The sequence below is a fragment of the Eretmochelys imbricata genome, chromosome 3 (genome assembly GCF_965152235.1).
Source record: "Eretmochelys imbricata isolate rEreImb1 chromosome 3, rEreImb1.hap1, whole genome shotgun sequence".
Lineage (NCBI taxonomy): Eukaryota > Metazoa > Chordata > Testudines > Cheloniidae > Eretmochelys > Eretmochelys imbricata.
The window spans coordinates 18,318,033-18,341,849 of NC_135574.1; the positions used below are offsets into that span (position 1 = coordinate 18,318,033).

The 23,817-nt window shown below is 44.3% G+C and overlaps 1 protein-coding gene across 8 annotated transcripts in view; it reads right to left on the reverse strand.

Annotated features, from left to right (window-relative positions):
* Positions 1-23,817, reverse strand: part of MFSD2B (MFSD2 lysolipid transporter B, sphingolipid) — an 80,738-nt gene that overhangs the window by 19,904 nt on the left and 37,017 nt on the right. For 6 of the 8 annotated variants that reach the window (XR_013345547.1, XR_013345546.1, XM_077812453.1 and 3 more), the window contains exons 9-13: positions 23,624-23,707; positions 11,823-11,903; positions 6,177-6,286; positions 4,687-4,830; positions 256-432 (exon numbers count right to left, since the gene is read on the reverse strand). Coding sequence is in view for 6 of the 8 variants with exons in the window: in XM_077812453.1 (XP_077668579.1) it covers positions 256-432; positions 4,687-4,830; positions 6,177-6,286; positions 11,823-11,903; positions 23,624-23,707 (596 nt within the window). In the remaining 2 variants the exon portion in view is untranslated. The remainder of the gene's footprint in view (positions 1-255; positions 433-4,686; positions 4,831-6,176; positions 6,287-11,822; positions 11,904-23,623; positions 23,708-23,817) is intronic. The other 2 variants (XM_077812459.1, XM_077812457.1) reach the window with 2 other exon arrangements.

Here is a 23,817-nt window from a genome sequence, read left to right on the forward strand (position 1 = left end):
TTGTATCATTTAAATTTGCGGATTACTTTGGGAAACCAACAGAAGTAATCTCTTAGAAAGACACCCTATATACACAAGGACTCTGCAACAAAGGTAAGATACTAGAAAAATAATGTTCTGCAACTTACAGAATTTAAGAAACTTTAAACAAACCCAAAACTATGATAGTAGCTAATTTCCCCAACCCTGAATCCTGGCATCCTGTAAGAGAGGCTGCTCTGATATTATTGCACTTTGCTTCTGAGTCAAACCTACCTTAACAGCTCGAGTGCAAATTCAGTTTCTTTTCGACTTTTTTCAGTGATTGGGTAAAAGAGGAGTATGGACAAGCCTATAACAATGAGGATGGCAGGGACTGCCCCAATCAAGATTTTCAGTGTGAGGATCACAGTGCTGGATTGCCTGCACATCCCTGTTTTATAACCAGCAAACCTATAAAAACACACATACGGACACTGCTGTTATTCCTCTACCTAAAATGCACTTGGTCACATTAAGGGCTTTCCCTGATCTCCTACCCTCCCACCACCAACTAAACCTCTGCTCCAATTTCTTCTTACACTTCCTCTTGCTCTTTTATCTTATATGCTCCCTTTTCGGGGAGGGGAGCCAATCCTACGGCTACCAACATGAAATTTGTCACTGATATCAGTGGGAGCAGGTTTCAGCCCTTTGCCCCCTTTCTCCCACTCCTTGTCTTTGTGCCTTCTCTGAAATAATTTTATTACCTTTACACAGTCAAAGCATGGAATTACATGCTGCTGTTACTACTGTACAGACTTAATTATTAACAAAGAGGGACAATATCTAAACAAATACTTCGCCTCAGTCTTTGATGAGGCTAATGAGGATCTTAGGGATAATGGTAGCATGACAAATGGGAATGAGGATATGCAGGTAGATATTACTATATCTGAGGTAGAAACGAAACTCGAACAGCTTAATGGGACTAAATCGGGGGGCCCAGATAATCTTCATCCAAGAATATTAAAGGAATTGGCACATGAAATTGCAAGCCCATTAGCAAGAATTTTTAATGAATGGGTAAACTCAGGGGTTGTACCATATGACTGGAGAATTGCTAACATAGTTCCTATTTTTAAGAAAGGGGGGGAAAAACGTGATCTGGGTAACTACAGGCCTGTTAGTTTGACATCTGTAGTATGCAAGGTCTTGGAAAAAAATTTGAAGGAGAAAGTAGTTAAGGACATTGAGGTCAATGGTAAATGGGACAAAATACAACATGGTTTTAAAAAAGGTAGATTGTGCCAAACCAACCTGATCTCCTTCTTTGAGAAAGTAACAGATTTTTTTAGACAAAGGAAATGCAGTGGATCTAATTTACCTAGATTTCAGTAAGGCATTTGATACGATGCCACATGGGGAATTATTAGTTAAATTGGAAAAGATTGGGATCAATATGAACATTGAAAGGTTGATAAGGAATTGGTTAAAAGGGAGACTACAGCGAGTCATACTGAAAGGTGAACTGTCAGACTGGAGGGAGGTTACCAGTGGAGTTCCTCAGGGATTGGTTTTGGGACCAATCTTATTTAATCTTTTTATTACTGACCTTGGCACAAAAAGTGGGAGTGTGCTAATAAAGTCTGCGGATGATACTAAGCTGGGAGGTATTGCCAATTTAGAGAAGGACCGGGATATCATACAGGAGGATCTGGATGACCTTGTAAACTGGAGTAATAGTAATAGGATGAAATTTAATAGTGAGAAGTGTAAGATCATGCATTTATAACTAAGAATTTAGTTATAAGATGGGAATGCATCAATTAGAAGTAACAGAGGAGGAGAAGGACCTTGGAGTATTGGTTGACCACAGGATGACTATGAGCTGCCAATGTGATATGGCCGTGGAAAAAAGCTAATGCGGTCTTGGGATGCATCAGGCGAGGTATTTCCAGTAGAGATAAGGAGGTGTTAGTACTGTTATTCATGTACTCTCATTCTCATGTTATGGTGAGACCTCATCTGGAATACTGTGTGCAGTTCTGGTCTCCCATGATTAAGAAGGATGAATTCAGACTGGAACAGGTACAGAGAAGGGCTACTAGGATGATCCGAGGAATGGAAAACCTGTCTTATGAAAGGAGACTCAAGGAACTTGGCTTGTTTAGCCTAACCAAAAGAAGGTTGAGGGGAGATATGATTGTTCTCTATAAATATATCAAAGGGATAAATACCGGAGAGGGAGAGGAATTATTTAAGCTCAGTACCAATGTGGACACAAGAACAAATGGATATAAACTGGCCATCGGGAAGTTTAGACTTGAAATTAGACGAAGTTTTCTAACCATCAGAAGAGTGAAGTTCTGGAATAGCTTTCCAAGGGAAGCAGTGGGGGCAAAAGATCTATCTGGCTTCAAGATTAAACTCGATAAGTTTATGGAGGAGATGGGATAACATGATTTTGGCAATTAATTGATCTTTAACTATTCATGGTAAATAGGCCCAATGGCCTGTGATGGGATGTTAGATGGGGTGGGATTTCTACAGAGAATTCTGTCTTGGGTATCTGGCTGGTGAATCTTGCCCACATGCTCAGGGTTCAGCTGATTGCCATATTTGGGGTCGGGAAGGAATTTTCCTCCAGGGCAGACTGGAAGAGGCCCTGGGGGTTTTTCGCCTTCCTCTGTAGCATGGGGCATGGGTCACTTGCTGGAGGATTCTCTGCACCTTGACGTCTTTAAACCATGATTTGAGGACTTCAATAGCTCAGACATAGGTGAGAGGTTTATTGCAGGAGTGGGTGGGTGAGATTCTGTGGCCTGCATTGTGCAGGAGGTTGGACTACATGATCATAATGGTCCCTTCTGACCTTAGTATCTATGAACCTCTATATTTTGACGTGATATTGACAATTTGTGTTTTAATGGTTATAAAGCTTTAGCTTTTTGAATCTCAACATCTTTTGTCATTAAATAATTGTCTGATCTTCCCCGCATAATTTCCCATAGCTGTGAAAATTTAAATAGATAAAAATTGAAAAAATGCTTAAAATAATTATTGATTTTATCCATCAGAATTATTAAATAAAAATTGAATTCTGCCAAGTCTCTCTATAGCAGAGCTTGTCTGATAAGTGAATCCTATCCCTACTGAACAAAGCTCTTAAGCATGTGGTTAACTTTAAATGAAGGTGAGTAGTCCCACTGGCATCAACAAAAGTTCTTACCTCCTTAAAGCTAAGGACATGCTTCAGTGCTTTGCGGGACAGGATTACTCTTATGCTTAAAGTTAAGCATGTACTTATGTGATAGGCTGAATCAGAACCAGGGGTGGGCACAGTATTACAATTACTGATGCCATGATTACCCATTTTCCATCAAACTACCTCCTATGTTCTCCCATAAATGTCAGCTCTGGACTCCAGCAGATGGCAAACTGCTGGGAGCTTGCTAACTAGAGTGAAGTAGCGTTAATCAGTTGACAGTAATTCTGTTAGTTATGAGCTCTCTGTATGTAGTCACTAAAACAGAGACTTGTTTTCCTGAGGGGTGGGGGGGGAACACTGCAGCATCTGCTGCAAATTCATAACAGCTTGTGGACAGATAAGTACTGACAAGTGGTTCCCAGTGTAGTCTATACATGAGCGACCACATCCCACCACCTTGTCATTTTGGTTCTCCAGTTTTAAACTGGAGTAGCAGTGGCAGAAGACACACAGTTAAATCACAACCGCCGACTGGGACTTGATCTCCTGCTCTACATAATGTGACCTCTACGGTGCAAAGTCAAAGTCAGCACAGAGGGGAGGTACTATAGGGTCACAGCACTGTGCAAGAGTTTGGAGGACAGCTTAAATCTGCCCTGTAGTAACAAGTTCCACTTTTCAAGCACGTTTCAGAAATATCTGGTTAATTACACTGGCTCTACCATCTATTTGAAATGTGACTTGTGACATTAATCTGGCTGGCTGAAATTTTTCGATTGGATATTGGGTTTTCGACGACATGAAAGCTTTAAAAGGCACGGTCTGCTTTTCCTTGGAAAAAAAGTGCTATTTTTTTGTTCAAAATAAAATCTAAACAGACTAGACAAACAGTGGGAGGGGAAACCGAGAGCCAAAGAATTGACTTGCTCAAGGTCAACCTAGGGAGGTGGTGGAATCTCCATCCTTAGAGGTTTTTAAGGCCCAGCTTGACAAAGCCCTGGCTGGGATGATTTAGTTGGGGATTGGTCCTGCTTTGAGTAGGGGGTTGGACTAGATCTCCTGAGGTCTCTTCCAATCCTAATCTTCTATGATTCTATAACAAAGACCGCCTGAGGCAGAGTTGAGAACAGAACCCAGGTCTCCTGACTCTTAGACCAGTGCCCAAACCACTAAGTCCATGCTGCTACCTAAAGAAAGTGAAGAAGTGGGGTTTTTACCCACGGAAGCTTATGCTTTGTTAATCTTTAAGGTGCCACCAAACTCCTTGTTGTTGCTTTCTTTAGGTAACAAAATCTAAAACCAAACAATTCTTAACAGGCCAGCAGGTGTCCTGGTGACCAGAAGTCTGACCTGTCAGATAACAATTTTGTGTTTAGGATTCAGCCATTATACATTCAAACTGGCAACCAGACTGTGTCTCTGAGCCCGCTGCATTCGCGAATGGTGAGAAGGCAATTACCACACAGCACCTCAGAGCCCTTTATTACAGCAACTAAGTGGAATAAAACATCACTTACTCCAGGCTTGCTGTGGAAATTCCTAATCCAATTCCGGCCGACATCTTGGTAAAGAAGACATATGAAGCATAAAAGATGGTTTCAGGTCCCTTTGCATGAGGATTCAGCAGGCGAAAGTGATCAACTACATCAGGCAACATTGACCTGCAAACCAGCAAGAGAAGAAGAGTATAAAAGCCTCAAGCAGAAGTTTCTGAGCCTCTTTAACATACAGAGTTTGCAGGGGCTTTTTTCTTGGAGGTTTGATTTGCGGAATTAATTGTGCAAACAAGATCATTTATTTTTGATAAGGTATTTAGGCTGACAATTACAAACAGAGAAAGTCAGATGGCAAAGAACCCAGAAACAGAAAAGTGGGTGACTCTGCACTGCTAGGTCAACAAACAAAAACTGTAATGATAGGGGCTTTGCCATCTAAATGTAAAGGTGGACAGTGGAGGTTGGAATTTGGTTTTGCAAAACCTCATTGGTTCAATTGAGAGGGTAGAATGTTTTTACCCAGGGAATGTCAAAATTTGCTGACTTAGGTGGAACATTTTTGAGGGAGGCACTTGTTAAAACATTTGCAGCACACTGCTGGGTAATTTAACTACTATGCAGAAAACTTTCTTTCAGAAATGAGTTTGATGAAGTTTTGATTTACTACTTCTGCAGGGAGCTAGTCAAATACAGACGGTTACACTGATTGAAAGGAAGACAAAAAGTTTTAATAGGAAATGCATGACAGCCACAACAGTTTACAAGGTTGTAATCTAGTAAGCAAACAAAACCCCAAGGTACAATTTTATTCACATCACATGGTTACAATATTTACTTTTTTTTTTTAAGTAATAGACAGTTACAAAAATATCTGAGTTAGATATTGGGTGATTGTGAATCTATGAGAAGCCCTAACATATAACTATAGTGCATTAACAAAACAGCAGTGTTAGGATACTAAAAGGACCTATTCTCCCACTGATGCAGAGGATTTAGAGTTGCTTACCCAAAGTCAAAGCCCCAGAATACCCATGGAGTCAGCACCTATGCCTGCCCCTATAGCACACTCCTGCATTTGCTCTCCATCATAGGGCCGCTTTGTAGGGATCTACAGCTTGGTGCAGGCTGCCCAAGCTACATTCTTAATTGTTTAGCCTTAATTGATTTGTACGCAATTTCCAATATAAATTCTGAAGTACTATTAAACTAAATCTAAACGACTGATTGAGTTAGGATTCTCAGGAGTTCTAGACACATTTAGGTTAATAATTTAATTTACAGATATTTTCAGAGAGCATTTACACATATGTACACACATAGCAGACATTAACAGTGGATACGTGACACTGAGTTATCACAGATCTCTCCTAGCCCAAATATAGGGGAAAACTCTGATTTCTCAGATACCACTGTATGTGGTAACTGTTGCCAAATTCTGAGTGTTTACATGGTGAACTCCACACAGTGTGTGTACAACACACATACACACTTCAAATGTAATATTTGCCTACCATGGCAACAACAAAGATGCTGCAATACTCAGACCAGAGACAAAGGCCACCACGTAAGCCAAAACCAGATTTGGGATTGTAACCAGCATGACCGCAAAAGGAATCATCCACTAAGAGAGGGAAAGAAGAACCAGAAGAAAAATGGTAGATAAGATATATAGCAGACAATGGAAAATATATTTTTTCACACAGAAGAGGTGGCATTGTGAAATGGCAGCTTATATAGTGCTATGGTCCAACAAAGTTTAAAGCTTCAGTGTTGTGAGAGAACGGTGCCCCCACAGGGTCCTACTTCATTACTTAACTTAGCAAAAGAGAGGAAGCGAATAGAGCTCTGCAACGGGACTGGGATCCCACGGGTCCTGCAGGACCCACTGCCATAATAACAGGAGTGGGTAAAATATACTTTGTGCATGGGAATGGGTGGGCAAAATCCCAGACTGGTAAGTTGTGGGAAAACATAATTTTTTTTTAAATAAAGGTTTTAATACTTAAATTTAAGTAAGGGGTAGAAAGAGATTTGATGTCTATTATAACAGGAATTAAAGTTATTGTTTACACGGTTTAAGCAAGATTTGTGGGATTTTTTTAGTGGTAAAAATTGTGTCTGAATTCCATTGCTATACATATTATATAATATATTAACCAACCGTTTAAACTATGTGTCTTGCGGGATTTGTGGGATCTAAGATTTTTGCAGGTGGGAGCAGTGTAAAAATGCAAGAAACCATGAGGAAGGGAGTGGGTGGGAGGGGTAGTGGGTATTGCACAGCAAGACAGGAGTGAGATTTAAAAAATAGTCCTGCATAGGGCTCTAGAAGTGACAATACTTTAGAACAGAACAAGTCAGCCAGTGCTGCCATCTCCCCTTTATTTTCAACAACAGGAACACTTCCAGTACAGACAAGGCACTGCAAGGGGCTTTGAGTCATGTCTGGATTTAAAATCACCCATTTCACACATGAAATCAATTACTGATTTACAAGGAACTCTGGCACACATTGGTCTTCAGTGACTTTTTCAGAAACCTGGATATTAAGTATAAACAACTAACATTAGGGAGGCAATGTGGTCTAGTGGTTAACAGTAGGACAATTTACCCCACCACCATCCCCATGTCTGTCACTGACTTGCACTATAACCTCGGGTAAGTCACAAAGGCCCACATTTCCAGAATTGGAAATCTAAATTTGGATGACCTGGATTTGATTTTCAGCCGTGCTTAGCATCTTCACTTCAATTTGAAACAATGGGCTCAGAAGGGTTAGAGATGCCCCCATTTAAAATGTGGACTCAAAAGCCATGCTCCCCAGTTGTCCCTGCATTCCATACCAATCTTGTGCTATCACCTCAAATTCCTGTAAATAACTGACACAACGCGTCACAAAGCTGAGGTCTGCATAAAATGTTCTTTTTGTTAAATAACAAACATTTAAAGTTTCTTGGGTTTGTGTTGCTCGTTTTGATTCTCTGCGCTATATTTGAAGCTTGAGTAGGCTGAGGGCATGAGCAAAGAACTTCAGTGAGGGTGCTGCTACTTTTGCGCTTGCTATTTATTTCTTCCGCAAGGAAAGCGGTGATCTTGGACACCTTGCCTGCTGGGGTCTAATCCATTTAAACAGGGGACACTTGTTGTATGTTTTAAATGCAGTTCCTGTCTAAGGAACAGACATTTGTGGGTAAACTCAAAAGGAGTAGCAAACCACCTTCCGAGACTACAGGTTCCCAGCATAAACAGCCTTTGCATTAGTCTGCAATGCTTGTGGCACAATCATCAGTTCACCACAAGAGAGCACTCTAGCAATACAAGATCACACATTGCCTGCAAACAATTTGACGATTAACTCTGTGCTCAACGTCTGTGCCCACTCGGGAGCCAGAGCATCCAGAGAGGTTTTTAAATCGATAATAATACTGATTTCAAAACTGATTTTTCTAGTGGGGAAGGAGCAGGACCCAGGGCAGGCAAAACTGAAATGGTAATTCTCAGAAGCATCTCTTGTGCAAAGGCAGGTATGTGGGAGCAGTGTTCTCTAAGCTGCAAGGAAAATCACTGCAATAAGCAACCCATTTTTCCTACTCCGAAAACAAAAGGACCTTTAAATCCCACCAGGACCCACCAGGAGCAGTAACAGCAATATTCTATTGTCAGAACATGCTCCCCCCAGCCCCATCCAGAAGAACTTCAAAGCAGCACTATGGAAATGGAGCCATCGGTGGCTGAACAGTAGCAACCTGTATAGCACAGTGGGGCAGAGGGAAGGGAAGTTGGGGCAATCCTTTACAGAAAGAACTGCATGGGATCTTTAACACCCACATGGAGCAGAAATGGCCTCCATTTTTTAACTGTCTATGCAAAAACCTCTGCACTGCACATAACTCCATCTCTTTACCCCAGATGGACAAAGGGCCGTGTTGATTCTAGGGGGGTTTGAACCTGTAGTTTCAAGAAGCTTAGGTATGCTACAGCTAGTGTTTAGACCACTAAGCCACCTCCTCCAACCAATTTAAGTGTGAGGACGAGCGGTAAAAAAGAAGTCTGTGTCCATCATCTAGAATACAAGAACTATGCTATAATGCCGAGTCTATACAGGTGCTCAGTTTTTCAGGTAACCATCCCATCTTCAAATCACCTCAGAGAAGTCCTTCTTCCCTTCACCCTGAAGAGGGCTGAAATTATGGTGGGAAAACTACCTCTCTTCAGATATTTTTTTCAGAACCTTCTGCAATGACGTCTGCAGAAATACAGTTGCAATTAGTGAGGCAATTCTGCTTTCACAGTGACGGTGAGCAGATATAAGAGCTACAGATTCTCTTGAGCTTATGGCAAAGGAAGCCTTTGGGATGCACTGCCAGACAAGAGACTTTCACTGTGTAAACAGGAAGTACTCACGCCATACGAGGGTGTGTCTACATTGCAAAAAAGGTGCTTTCTTCAATCCAGCTCCCTTGTAGTCTACAACACAACTAGCTAACATAATGGTAAAAGTGCTAAACCATGATTTGTTTGAGTTGAGGGGGCTTTCCAATAATGGTAAACTGACTTGATTCAGTCAACTTCATTGAAGAAAGCACTTTTGTTTGCTGCGTAGACAGTGCCTAGAAGGTAACTCTGTTCCCTTGAGGTCCATCTCAGCTTCTGCTAATTGCCTTTGCTGGCATGCTAATCAGAAGCAGGGATGGTCTTTAACCGTGAATTTCAGATGCATATTTCAAAGCATCCAAAGCATCCAAAGATCAGAGGTATCTGAAGCCAGTGTTTTGCTTTCAGCCCATCTCCAATTCATCAGACGTCACTGCAATATATAGATTTTAGCTTCAACAAATTGCTGCTATTCGTTACACCACCAGCTACCACCAGCCGTGAAGTATCTGAGGTTATTAAAAATGTTACAACACTTATAAAGCTAGATTCAGTGGGGAAATGCAGCCAATGTCAAAGCTCATCTACAGGCAGAGTTTTTCATAAAGCTCCCACTTTCTTCCTTGCCTCCCTCCCAGGACTTGAAGTGCCTCAGCCTGCATGATGTGTCCAGGCTGAAAACTCAAGTTGAGCTCTAGAGTGAGGAGTCAATGCAGACAGCAATGTGAACTCTCTCTGCTACTTGCCCTCAGTCCGAGGTTAAAAAAAAAAAAACAGCAAAAGCTCAGGCAGGCATCTTGGCTCTGCCTTGGGAAGCTGTGACAGTTAAATCAGGCTTCTTTCTTCTGGGACCACTAAGATGCTAGCACAGGGGCCGGCAACCTTTCAGAAGTGGTGTGCCCAGTCTTCATTTATTCACTTGAATGTAAGGTTTCGCGTGCCAGTAATACATTCTAACGTTTTTGGAAGGTCTCTATGTCTAGATTATATAACTAAACTGTTGTATGTAAAGTAAACAAGGTCTTTAAAATGTTTAAGAAGCTTCATTTAAAATTAAATTAAAATGCAGATCTTATCAGTTTAGTGCAGTGGTTCTTAACCTGGGATGCATGCACCCCCCGGGGGTGTGAGATGCCCTTTCTGGGGGTATGAGACATGCCAGATTATTTTAGAAGATAAATCATCGAAAACACAAATTAAGCACAGGCACATAAGTACAACTACTTTGTTTCATCAAATCTATGTATTTATTAACATTATACATTTTTTAACGATTACTGTAATATACAAAGTTTTTAAGTTTTCAAGTATTTAAGCTAATTGTAGTGTAATTTTTATAAGCAGTGAGAGAACATACTTTGAGAACTCCAGACCATCAGCGGGCTGAGCGGGCCTGGATGTAGTGTATTAAATTGCTCCCCATAGTAATGTGCTACTTACAGTGTACTACTTATGGCTGCCAGTCCTGATGCTCTGAGAGGCATGGTAAGGGGACGGGGAACAGGGGTGGTTGGATAGGCATGGGAGTCCTGAGGGGCCTGTCAGGAGTGTGGATAGGAGTCGGGGCAGTCAGGGGACAGGGAAGAGGGGGGCTTGGATGGGGGGTGGACTTGGGGGGGGGGGTCGGATAGGGGTGAGGGGGTCCCAGGAGGGAGCGGTCAGGAGACAAGGAGAAGGGGAGGTTGGATGGGTGGAGGTTTCTGAGGGGGCGGTCAGGGGGTCCTGGGAGGGGGTAGTCAGGGGACAAGGAGTAGCGGGGGTTGGATGGGTCAGTGGTTATGAGGGGGGCAGTCAGGGGGCGGGAAGTGTTAGGGGGCGGATTGGGGGCGGGCTGTTTGGGGAGGCACAGCCTTCCCTACCCCAGTGTAGTGTATTAAATTGCTCCCCGTAGGAATGTGCTACTTACAGTGTACTACTTACGGCTCCTGGTGCTCCGCAAGCAGCACATTCCTACGGGGAGACATTTAATATACTGCACCGGCGGACAGAACCCCAGACTGGCGGCAGGCCGAGCGGCTTAGCCTGCCACCGGACTGGGGTTCTGTCCGCCGGCTCCTGCCAGCTGGGGTCCCGGCCGCCAGCCCCACTCAGCCCACTGCCGGCCTGGGGTTCTGTTCACCCAGGCCAGCAGTGGGCTGAGCGGGGGCGGCGGCCTTGACCCCGGCTGGCAGCAGCATGCCAGTAAAAATCGGCTCACGTGCTGCCTTTGGCCCGCGTGCTGCAGGTTGCCGACCCCTGTGCTAGCAGCTCATTTATTTATTTTACTTTGTAAACATTTGCAGGAAGAGGGAAAACCAACACTACAGGAAGCTCATCCTTTTGGCTCAAAGGGGTTTGTGCTAGATCTTCCCCAAACTCAGTTCAGGAGGGTTTCACTACTCCCTCCCCCATGACGGAGGCAGACTTAGTCAGCTGAAACTACCAAATTTGGCCAAGCTAAATATCAGATAACATAGCCCTTGAACACAGGACAGTTCAGATCTGAATCTGAAACTCTGTGCTCAGGTTCATCTCTGTGAGACAGATACAAAGTGGAACCTGGTTAGACTTTGGGTCAAGTTTGCATCTCGTCTTGGCTCACTAACCCATCTCTTGGAAAATTTCTTTGAAAAACTTGGAGTTTGCCTGAATTGGTACAATTCAAGATTTGAAACGAACCCTGAAATCAGGAAAACTTCTGCTGGTGTCGGTTTTTATTACAAAAGTTGTGAACGGTTCCTGAGGAAGCTGCTATTGACATGTAAGATGCCACGTTGCACAGATTTTCATAACGGTTTACTTACGGAAATCCCACATGCTGCACTTTTCTTGCCAAATTGCTGTAGAAACCACTGCCAGAATGGAATGCTCACCGCTGCTGATACCTATATATGATGCAAAAATATTTGTACAGTACTGACTAGGTCTAGGATCATCTCCAGAGGCTACAGTGACACCCTATACTATACTATGCGAAGGATTTGGACTGAGGAAGGACTCTGGGATTCCTGCTCCCTTCACAACTAAGAGACAACTAAGAATCACAAAAATTACAGATGAAAAAGTCTCATTAGGTCATCTAATCCATCTCCTTACCATGCAGAACTGTCCCATGCAGATACACACATCACCAAGGTGATGGATACAATATAAGAATTTAAATAGAAAAGAATATAGTACATTCCCCAGTGATTTGTCCAGTGCACTATTACACGTCCCAAGTGATAAGTGACTATTCACTATTTCCAAGTGATAAGTGATAGACTATTCAAATACATTTTAAGAACAGAAACTTTCTCCCAATACGCATCTTAAATTTTCCCTTTCTTAACGTAAACCATAGAAATTAGAGACAGAAATGACCAGCTAGTTCGTTCAGTCCATCCCCCGGCAAATTCTAATTGTACTTCATGCTACTGCTTTCCATTTAAACATCTAAAAACTTGTGGGTGTCTCTCTTTCTCTACATATAGATTTATAGATATATATTGATTTATATAGATAGAATTAAACACAACACCATCCTTGAAAGGAAAGCTGAAGTAAGTACAGGATTCACTCCTTTGGGGGCGGATATATCCAGTACTGCAATTGACCAAAGCCAAAATGTCATCCCATTATTCCTAGCTTTACCCCACCTTGTACCTCCTAAACAATTCCTCTCCCTCCTTGGCATTTATATCTTTCCAATACCTACAGAGACTAGGGATATAAGAAAAGAAAGGTTACCTACCTTCCATTACCAGAGTTCTTCGAGATGTGTGGTCCCTACCTATACTACCTGTGGGATATGCATGTGCTTTATGCACCTGAGACTGGAAGAGTCTTGCCAGCAGTGTCTGTTGGTCCCCATGCTCTGATGCAAGGGCAGGAGGGACAGTGTTGACTGGCCACCTCTCCAGTTCCATCTGTACTGCAAATCAAGCGTTATGATCTAGAAGGAGGGCAGGTAATGGAATACAGAAAGGGAGCACACCTCTTAACGAACGCCAATTATAAAAGAAGGTAGGTAACTTTTCTGCAAGTGCTGGTCCCTATGTGTATTTCACTGTGCATGACTGACAAGCAGTACTCATGATGCAGGAGGGTACAAGGACTTCTGCTGTACTCTCTATAGGAATGCTGACCCAAAGGATGTATTATTACACAGTGCTGCCTTGAGTGCAGGGTACTGGACTAGATGACCTACTGAGGTCTCTTCCAGTCCTACACTTCTATGCTCAGATGAGGAGGCTTGCATCAAGACACAAGTGTCTTGTGAAGATATGAACAGAATGCCACAGAGCTGCTTTACATATATCAAGGAGGGGTACTTCCTAAAGCAAAGCTGTTGAAGCACCTTTCCTCTGGTGGAGTGGGCCTTGCTCTGCCAGGTGGAGCTGCATGAGATAACTGGTAAGAGAGCAACATACAGCCTGAAATCCACTTGGATAGTCTTCATGAAGATAATGCTTGTTCTTTCATATGTTGCACTAGGGCCACAAACAGCCCAGGCAATCTCATAAAGGGCTTTGTTCTCTGAAGATAGAATGACAATGCCCAAGGTATGTCCAGTGAATGAAGTCTCTGATCCTAATGGCTGGTATGAGGCTTAGGAAAAATATATACAGGTACATGTATAGTCTGAAATTACTTTGGATACAAACTGTGGGTGCAGTCTCAAGGAAACCTTATTCTTATGGAAACTGATGTATGATGGGCCATGTATAAGGGCCCCAAGTTTGCCTACCCTTGTAGCCAAAGTGATGTTCACCAGAAAGGCTAACTTCCTAGAGTAACATGAAAGAGAGCATTTTGCTAGTGGTTCAAATGGTGATTTACTTAGCATGGAAAGGACCAAGTTGGATCCCATGTTGCGAAAGATCTGGCTATTGGAGAGAAGATTCTGATTAAGCCTTTCAGAAATTGCACAATCACTGGATGCGTGAAGATGGAGTAGTCACCAAGAGGAAGGTGGTAGGCACTAATTGCCACCAAATGAACCCATAGGGATCTATGGGAAAGACGAGAAAATTTCAGGGTGAGCAGACAGTCTAAAATAATGGGAATGTCCATGTTGTCTGAGGACATTTGGTGACATCTGACTCCAAACAGAGAATCTTTTCAACTTAGCTAAGTAACACCTTCTGGTGGATTCTTTCCTGATATTGTTCAGGATGGCTTTAACAGCTGTTGAACATTTCTGCTGTAGGTTCAATGCCCATCCAAATACCAGGCTGTGAGGTGAAGTTACTCTGGATTCAGATGCCTGATCTTGCCCTTGTCCTGTGGAGGAGGTCTGGGAAGGACTGGATGCTGACTGGTGTGGACAAGATGTCAAATCAAGAAGGATGGGGAACTGAATTCTCTTGGCCATATGGGAGCAATGGGGGTGATCACTGCCTTGTCCCGCTGGACATTCCTGAGAACTCAAGGTAAGAGTGGGATGGGGTAGGGGAAGACGACATCAAATTTCCCATCCATGGGAGTAGAAGGACATCTCCCTTGGAATTATGACTGTGCACCCCGCAGTGAAGCATATTGTGCATTTCTTGTCTTGAGATGCAAACAGGTCCAGAATCGGAGATACCCTTGCTGGAATAGGTCTTTCACCAATGAATAGTGAATCTCCCATTTGCCATCCATCAAGAAGTGCTGAGACTGTTTGCTCGTGTATTGTCAATTCCCGGAACACGAACTGCCGATAAGGTAACCCAATGACAAATGCACCAATTCCAGAGGCAGACTGCCTCTATGCAAAGGGTGTAAATCTTGCTCCTCCTTGCTTGTTGATGTAGAACACAGCCATCATGTTGCCTGACATCACCTGAATGTGCTGGGAATGAATGAATGGTAAGAATTGTTAGCAGGCCTCTGAGACTCACTCTGAGACTCTGAGTTCCATGAGACTTTTGTGCACCCTGGACTCACAATGTGTCCATATTCCTTGTGCTATTTGTTCGTCCAGATGTGCACCCCAGACTACTAAGGAGGCATCCACGATTAGCGTTTTCTGAGCAGGTGGCGGAGAGAAAGGACCTGTTCTTCGTCCTGCCACCAAACCTTGTATCCTGGGTGGGGAGTGTGTGACGTTCCCCTCTGGTGTTATCGGGACCAATGATCTGCTAGGTCACTCCAATCCTTGACCCTGGGGGCCAGCCTTACCTTGCTGTGCTGTGAGAACTCCCACTCCTGGGCTGTTCATGCACAGCCTCTGGCATGTAAGCTGCTCTCAGCTACTTGCAACCAGATGACACTAGCCAATATCTCTGGTCCCAGACACAACCCTAGGAACCTCTGTCTTGCAGTGTCCAGTTATGCCCGCTGGACTCTGCAAGTTTATATGAGTTCGTCAATTTAACAAATAAATTGATATGTACCAGGCTTGTTATTCCAAGGGGAGTCTCTGACACGCTTCAAACCAAATGCACTGCTTCAGGTAGAACAAACAAATTAACTATGAAAGATAGATCTTAAGTGATTATAAGTCAAAGCATAAGTCAGATTTGGTCAAATGAAATAAAAGCAAAACACATTCTAAGTTGATCTTAACACTTTCAGCGCCCTTACAAACTTAAATGCTTCTCACCACAGGCTGGCTGGTTGCTCTTCAGCCAGGCTCTCCCCTTTGATCAGCGCTTCAGTCGCTTGGTGTGGTGTCTGTAGATGTTGGTTGAAGAGAGAGGAAGAGCATGGCAAACATCTCTCCCTTTTACCATGTCCTTTCTTCCCTCTTGGCTTTCCCTCCGCCCTTCAGACTCGGGTGACCATTACATCATCGCAGTCCCAAACTGACCAAAGGAAGGGGGGTGACTCACTCGAGAGTCCAACAGATCCTTTTGTTGCTGCGTAGGCCAGCGTCCTTTGTTCCTGTGAGTCTGGGCTGGGTTTGTCCCATACATGCCCTGATGAGGTGTGAACTCTGCTCTTGGAGAGTTTTTGCCTGGGCTTATTTTAAGCTATGAAGACACATTTTCAGCCTCGTAACTATATACATGAAATTATAACCTATAACATTACTATAACATCACTATAACAACAATGCTCAGTGCATCATGAGTCTTCCGAAGACACCCAACATGACAAACTTTGCATTGAATACCACACAATCATTTTACAAGAATGAACATGGGGGTGCTGGGTGTTCCCCCGTGTACAGAGCATCACAGAGTGTAACTAACTGGTCCATGCTGTGCCTGCTTGGCACATATACTACTCAAAACCAGGCTTGTAGACAGTCAAGTCAGAGGCACATGACTGGTGTCACATAGGTTCAAGATGCCATGTAACCCAGGATGACAAGGATGTTTATGAGAGCTCTCTCAGCTGATTGATCAGAATGTTCATAGACTGAAATATCTCTATATGGAAGTAAGCTCTGGCCAACTGGTCATGGTTGTTTCTACAGTTGCTCCAATGAATTCTGTGGTCTGTGTTGAAGCTGAAATGGACTTTTCTACATTCATGCAAATTCCTAGTTAGTCCTGAGGGCATTCTGTGACAAGAAATTAAAAATTCTGCACCAAAAAAATTAAAATTCTGCGCACAATATTTTAAAATTCTGCAAATTTTATTTGTCAAATAAATGTGGAGGCTGCAGCATGGCATTGGGGAGCACAGGTCACTGGCTGCAGAGAGGTGGGTGATCACTGTGCCATTTCCCCCCCCCCCCCCCCCGGGACACAGACTCATTAGTGGGGCTGCACCCAACCCTGACACAGCACAAGGACCGGGCCTGCCCTAGAAACACCCCAGGGCCATGCCCCTCCATGTCAGGTGCACCAGGTGTGGGCAGGCAGGATCCAAGTGTGGAGGGGCTTAGTGTGGGGGGATCCAGGTGTAGGTTGAGAGGGTTCTGTGTGGGGCAACCTGGGTGTAGGCAGCAGTGGGGAATCTGGGTGTGTGTGGGGGAATCTAGATGCACAGGGACTTGTTGGAGGTTCTGGGTGCAAGTTATGGGACTCTGCGGGGGGGGGTCCAGGTGAAGGTGGTTGGGGCTCAGCGGGGGGAGTCTGGGTGTGGGGGGATAGAGCTCGACAGTTGTGGGGGGGGCTCAGTGGGGGATCCAGATGCTGGGGGGAGTGGGGCTGAGTGCGGTGGAGATCCAGGTGTAGCTGGTTGGGGCTCAGTGGGGTGGGGATCCGGGTGCAGGTGGCTCATCAGGATGCTCCAGAAGCAGGGGGAGTAGGGCTTATCACGGGGGGGTTGAGTGCGGGGGGGGGGGTGAGGCTCAGCAGGAGGGTCTGGGTATAAGGGGGTCTGGATGCATGGGGGTTGGGTGGATGGGGGAGCAGCTCTCTGTAGAGGGATCCCTCCCCCTGCATCTGAGAAGTGATGGGTACAGGAAGTCAGGGGGGAGTTTGCAGAGCTTTCTGCTGTTGGGGGAGTAATCTGGCACTGGGTCTGACCCAGTCCCAGATGCTGTGCAGGGGAAGAGGAAGTCCCATCCTCCCCAGCGCAGGGTAGGAGCCACCAGACATCCCGCTTCCTGCCCCACAGTGATTTACCTCTCTGCCGGCTGCCCTGGGCACCCAAAACATACTGCTGTGGAGGGTTGGATGACTGGTCTTATGGCTTCCCTTTGCTTTCCTGTCAGAAAGTCATTTCTGCGGGGAAGCAAAGAAATCTGCTGGTGGACATAAATTCTGCGCCTGCGCAGCATTTCCCCAGGAGTACCTACTGATGTTAGAAGATTAATGAGAGATGAGGTTGATGTCATTCCCTCCTGTTGAGACTTTTCCATGAGAAGCCAGCAGTCTAGGTATAGAAAGACAATGGAACCATTGTGCTGGAAGCATGTTGCCACTAACAAAAATACCTTTGTAAATACTCTGGTTGCTGTTGCCAGTCCAAAAGAAAGCACTCTGTACTGATAATGCTTCATACCTATCATGAACATTCTGTAGGAGGGGAAGAGGTTTATATGAAATTAGGCTCTCATGTGGGGAGCTGTGAACTATTCATTTCTGTTTAGGGATGGGTTTATTGATGCCAAGGTGACCATCCTGAATCTTAGTCTTTGGCTGAAAACATTGAGGTGCAGGAGGTGTGATATGGGTTTCCATCCACCTTTCTCCTTGGGGATTAGAAAATATTTGGAATAAAATCCCCTTCCTTGATAATGATACAGACTCAATGGCTGCCTATAGAAGTAGGGAGCCTCCTTACCCTGAATAACAGTATCCTTAAAAGGGACAGGGAGGAAGGCTTTGGAGGGAGAGAGGAGAGAAACGCTATAGTGTAACCAAAGTGGATAGTAATGAGAACACATTTGTCTCTTGTTATTCTCCACCTTATGTGGGAAAATTGAGCTAGGCAGCCATCATAACAGATCTCTGAGGTGAGAGGACCTGGCATTTGAGCAGGTTCGCAGCTCTGAAAAGTCCTGTCAAAATTACTTCTTGATGGGCAGTTACAGTTGGAAAGGAACGGAAGAAGAAGTACACTTGCTCCACTGCACCCTCGGACGCTTTCGTGGCAGTTCGTATCCTCCTTACTGAAAGAAGGTCAGTGATGTTGGTCTAGGCTTATAAAGTTGCCTGGTGTATTTCCTCTTGGGCACTGGGGTGAATACCCTTGAGTCCTTTAAGGAGTGCAGTGACTCATCAGTTTTTTGACCGAACAAGTAGTCCCCCTCAAAGGGCAAACCCTCCACAGTGGACTATATTTCCCTGGGAAAACCTGAGGAATGAAGTCAGCGCTCTTTGTACAGAATGATGACAGCTGCCATTGATCTAGATGCAACAGATACAGCGTCTATAGCGGCTTGAAGAGACTGCCTGGCTATCAGACTACCCTCCGTGCTTCTGAGGGAGTTTGACTCTAAATTCTGAAAACGTGGAGTAGTTGATGAAATCATACTTCGCAAGTAGTGCCTAATAACTGGCTATTCAGAATTGTAGGCGGGTAGATGTAAACGCTTTGCTCCCTAAGAGGTCCAAGTGCTTGGCCTCCTTATCTAAAGTAGTAAATCTTGTGTATTGTTGTCTACTCGCTATGGTAGCAGCCTGGACAACCAGGGGTTGGGGACAGAATGCGTGAAGAGAATCTCTGCTACATTGGGAGGATCAAAATACCTCTTTTCTGCCCTCTTGGAAGTGGCTTGGGTGTGCCACATCATTGCTTGGGTGTGCCACATCACTTTGGCCAGCTCTCAGATAGCCTTGTTGACTGGAGTGCTACTCTGTATGCTCTGTACTCTGCAGGGTTTTGTGGGATGACTCTTGGTCTTCCTATACGGGAACCTGGTGGGCTTCAGCAATCCTTTTTAACAATTCCTGTTTGTGATTATCTGGTAGAGATAGAGAAGCCCAGTGGGCTAGTTTGCCTTTATTATATTCACTGCTTTGCATTATATTCTGCTTTGCATTATATTCAGCAATAATGCAAGGAACCTACAGGCCTGCATCCTGTAAGACATTAGCTTTAGCAAGTTAGCATAAAGCTTGCGGCCTATGACCTTTGAACAGATAAACGGCCAACGAAAACCCCAAGTATTGGGGAGCCGAAAATAGCATGTTTAAGGTGAAGTTTTAACCACAGGTACATGATCCAACCACAAAAGTGTCATGATAGCGAGTTGACATATGTAACAGGCAAATGAGCTACCTAACCACAAGAGGGCCATGGTAATGAATTGAGGTATATGTTAATAAGTTGAGATCATTGATACACTAACCTATAGAAGAAAGACACGCCGACATTAGTAAGGTGGGGAAATACAAATAAAGAAAAGGGGAAAATCCCCTACTGAATATGCATCAAACATAGTGCATCAGCATAACGTATTATAAAAGTTGCATCCCAGCCTAGGGGCTGTAGGAGAAGGAGATGTAGTCCTTGGGAGGTGCCAGAATAATGGCCACTGGTGATGATGGGGAAGATGATGGCTAACATTTCAGGTTGTTCTACAATGGATGGTGTGAGTATATGGATGTGCAGATGTATACTCTGTAGTATTTCTCTCTACCTTACTGAGTTGGGGTTTTTAGGACTGTGCTAAATGAATTAATAACTATTTGTAAACATAGACGAGTTCCCATAGTGTGAGTGTTGCAACTGGGCACATCAGGGTTCCCAACTATATAATAACTGAAATAATACTGGGCCTCAAATTGATAACTTGGGATTCTTAAGTAATCTAATCTCTCTCTCTCTCTCTCTCTCTCTATATATATATATAATACATAGATCTGGCTACAATGGTAATACTGGGGCAACTGCCATGTCAGGAAAAGAAGATGATATGCCATACAATACCAGTGGTACCACTGGATATGGCTCTTCTTCTTTCCCCATGGGCTCCAGATGGCGTTCACGCTGGTCACTCTGAGGAGAGGGATGGGGAGAGTCTCAGTGGGTCTGTACAGATACAGGATAATGCATGCATAGGTCCCATGGTCCCCAGCAGGGCCAATGTGAAGGGTCCAGTATGGGTTCATCTGGACCCCAAGGCACAGAATACCATTAGTCCTGGGGGGTACTCCAACTTATGCAGTAATGGCAGGCCCCAGGAGATTCTGGAACCTCTATCAAGGCTGACATGTCTTGGAGGAAGTGATGACGGTCCTTCTCCCATATCAGAATTGCCTGGCGAAGAGAATATGGGCTCCATCTCCAAAAGTGGTGCTGTTGGAACTGTCAATGAGGAAATACCCTGACTAGTAAAGGGAACAGGAGATCAACTTCTTTCCTAATGTTTGTGGACTGATAGTGTCGTGATCTCCCTTGTAAGAACCGGGCCTGATAAGATGGGAGATTCCAGATCTGGCAGGATGGTGATGTCCTCCGAAAGGGTATATCTGCCCCCATGAAGCGTCTTCTCCCTTTTAACCTTCAGCGTTGGCTCAGAAGTGTGCATTAGTACCAATGGCCCCTCTGCTAGTATAAGGTCAGACTGTCTAGGTTCATGCCTCTCTTGACTCAGCACCAACGGTCCTGCTGCTGCCGATAGTGCTGAAGGGGAGGCACCCTCTGTCTCTGCAGCCTGTGGGTCGGTACCATGACTTCGATGGGTTTTCAAGTTTCCTTGGCCCAGGTGTGAAGGGCTGGTTCCCCTACACACTTGTAGAAGTGGATCTAGAGGGGAATATTGCTCCAGCCTTGGAGAGGCTTTCTTGCCTCTGCAGTGAACCTGAGAGGAAGAATGCTTGGCTCTGCCTTTGCCCGTCACTGTGTCTGAAGTGCTAGTGCTGGGCAGCGTGCTCCTCAATGCCTCAACGCCTCAAAACACTGTGCAGCGCAGTCTGGTTCCATGAGGGGTTTCCTAGGCCTGAACTCCCATGCTTGTCCCGCCAGTCGATGTTATAGTTACCAGTCCAGAGTCCGGATCAGTCTAGTGGCCAGCTAGATTGATCACGAGTAGGGAGGAGCCGGGTTCCATCGGTCACGATACGGTGCTCCGGGGAAGTCTTGGCAGGACGGACCCAAAGTTTCATGGCAAGGCCCCCTGTTTATACAGTGATTTTCCTTCATTGGGACCGATGAGTTTTGCACCGTCGTGCTGTAATCAATTGTTTGACAAGTGCTTGTTTTCTTAAATTGTTTTTTTTATTTTTTATTTTGTTTTTTTATTAAGTTTTTTAGGGAGTTATTCCATGCTGGTTTTGATTACTGATATTTGTTCCCATTGATAGGTGCTTGTCTTATTTTTAGAGTCATTAATTTGCCCTCCTTTGACATTTCAATAGGGGCATGTTGCAGCCTTCTGGCACCCTTGTGTCTGTCTTCGGCTCCTCCTTAGACCATATCTGGTTCAGCGATGGCCTTCACACTTATTTCTTAACCCACATATTCCTCATTTACACACAAAACAGAATTAATTTACGCAGAACATTTTGAACAGGAACATCAAATTGCAATGCAAAAGAAAACAATCGTGCCATTCCTTTACTTATTTTAAAATGCTAAACCTACAACAAATTGGTGACCCTCAAAGGATCTGTTACTGCCTTGAAATTAGTCCAGACACAGATTCTGGCTGATGTACCCCTACCAATGCCCATAAGGCCATTCCTTTCTGCTATTCAAAAAGGGTGGCTGACAGATATGATCAAATCATACACCAATATGTTTAATACATACTACATTATTCCTCTTTATTTTAAACTATATAAAATACAAACATAAAATTTTACTACTACACAGCGTGGGGAGGAGTGACAGATACTGCGCTTAGCAGAGATATGAGCTTCTCTGAAGCAGTAGAGGCATGTCTGATGGTCATTACCTTGGGAAGGAACAGGGACAGGAGACACAGTTCTTGAAGGCCAGAATCCTGCCCATAACTGGAGTCCCATACTGGGAAGGGGGACATGTTCCCCGAAACCTGATTATCTAATAAACTAACAAAGAATTTTTATATTCGGTATTTACAGTTTATAATATTTACAGGTTTGATGAAGGAGGATCAGCCCTGTGGACACTGGAAAGTTCAGACTCAGACCATGAAACAGTAAGAAGGAACTGGAGAGGCAGTTGGTCCGCATGGCTGCTTACATCCTCAGATCAGAGCACAAGGAGGGAAGGAGTGCACATGAGGACTAATGAACACTGACAAGAATCATCCAGTCTCAGGCACATGGAGTGCATGCATAGCCCACAGTGGAATATATACAGGGACCAGCACTTGCAGAAGTGGGCCTTTGTTCCACCTCTTATTAATTTTAGTCACTGGAAAAGATCAGCCTTTGCAGTGCTTTAATGTAAGAAAGGAAGCATCAAAAAGGTTGAAGAGGAAAGGGGGGGCAAAATGGAAACAATGAAGGCTCCTCTCAGATACCCCAAACAGTCCCCCTGGCAGAAGCCAGGCCCAAAAGGAGAGCAAGCAGGAGCTTCTCTGACAAAGTTTGGTACAGTATTTAAAAGGCCAGGCAAAAGAAAGGGAAAGGTCTACATGAAGCATTTTCAGCAGACACATACCCCAGCAATTACACATTAAACTTTCTGTTTGTCCTCGGAGGGCTTTAATCAGAAGCATGAGAGCTGCAGCATTTCACCAACGTACACTCAGAGGGAGGCATGCATTAATGGAGCAATTCGTAGCTTGGTTGCAAGAGGAACACCCACGTAAGTAAGTCTGGACAGAACTCCACCCAAGAGCGCGAAGGAAGAGGACTCTGTAAAGGTATCTGTAAAGCAGCACTGATGCCTTTATACAGCAATTCACTGCATCTGTGAATACTTTAAATATTTATCCCTGCAGGTTGCCTGGCACAGAGGGCCCACAGGTATGAATGCACAAGGGAAACTTGTTTAATTCTTGGCATATCAGACTGGTGAGAGGGAAACAGAAGCTAAATTTCCAGACCTGCCTTCATGCACAAGAGGCAGGAAGTGGCTTCAAGAGGCAGGAAGTGGCTCGTAGGTACATGTGAACACTAAGAAATAAATTGAATATTCCAGACCTTTCCTCTCCCTACAAGTTCCACAATGTCCGCTAGGAATGGGATGGTGATCAAACTCATTGCAACAGCCCACAGGTACTAACAATTTGTAGTCACTTAACCTGAGCTGCTTAAATGCAAGCTGCTCCATTGAACAACCCCCCTCTGTCAAAGAAACAAAGTTCAGCCCTGCTTCTCACTCCTCCCCCCAAAAACCACTCATTTGTTTCAGTGCAACTCACCAAAATGGTCACCACTAAATACTGGAAGTGATTGTGAAGACTGGCTGCGTGGGTGCAAAACAGGACAAAATTGCTCTGCTCAAGCTGTGCAATGAAGACAACATCAAAAAGAATTTCATTACATCACCTATAACAAATCAGTTATTAAATAAATCCAAGCTTTTCGGTCCTGATTCTGCTCTCACTTACATCAG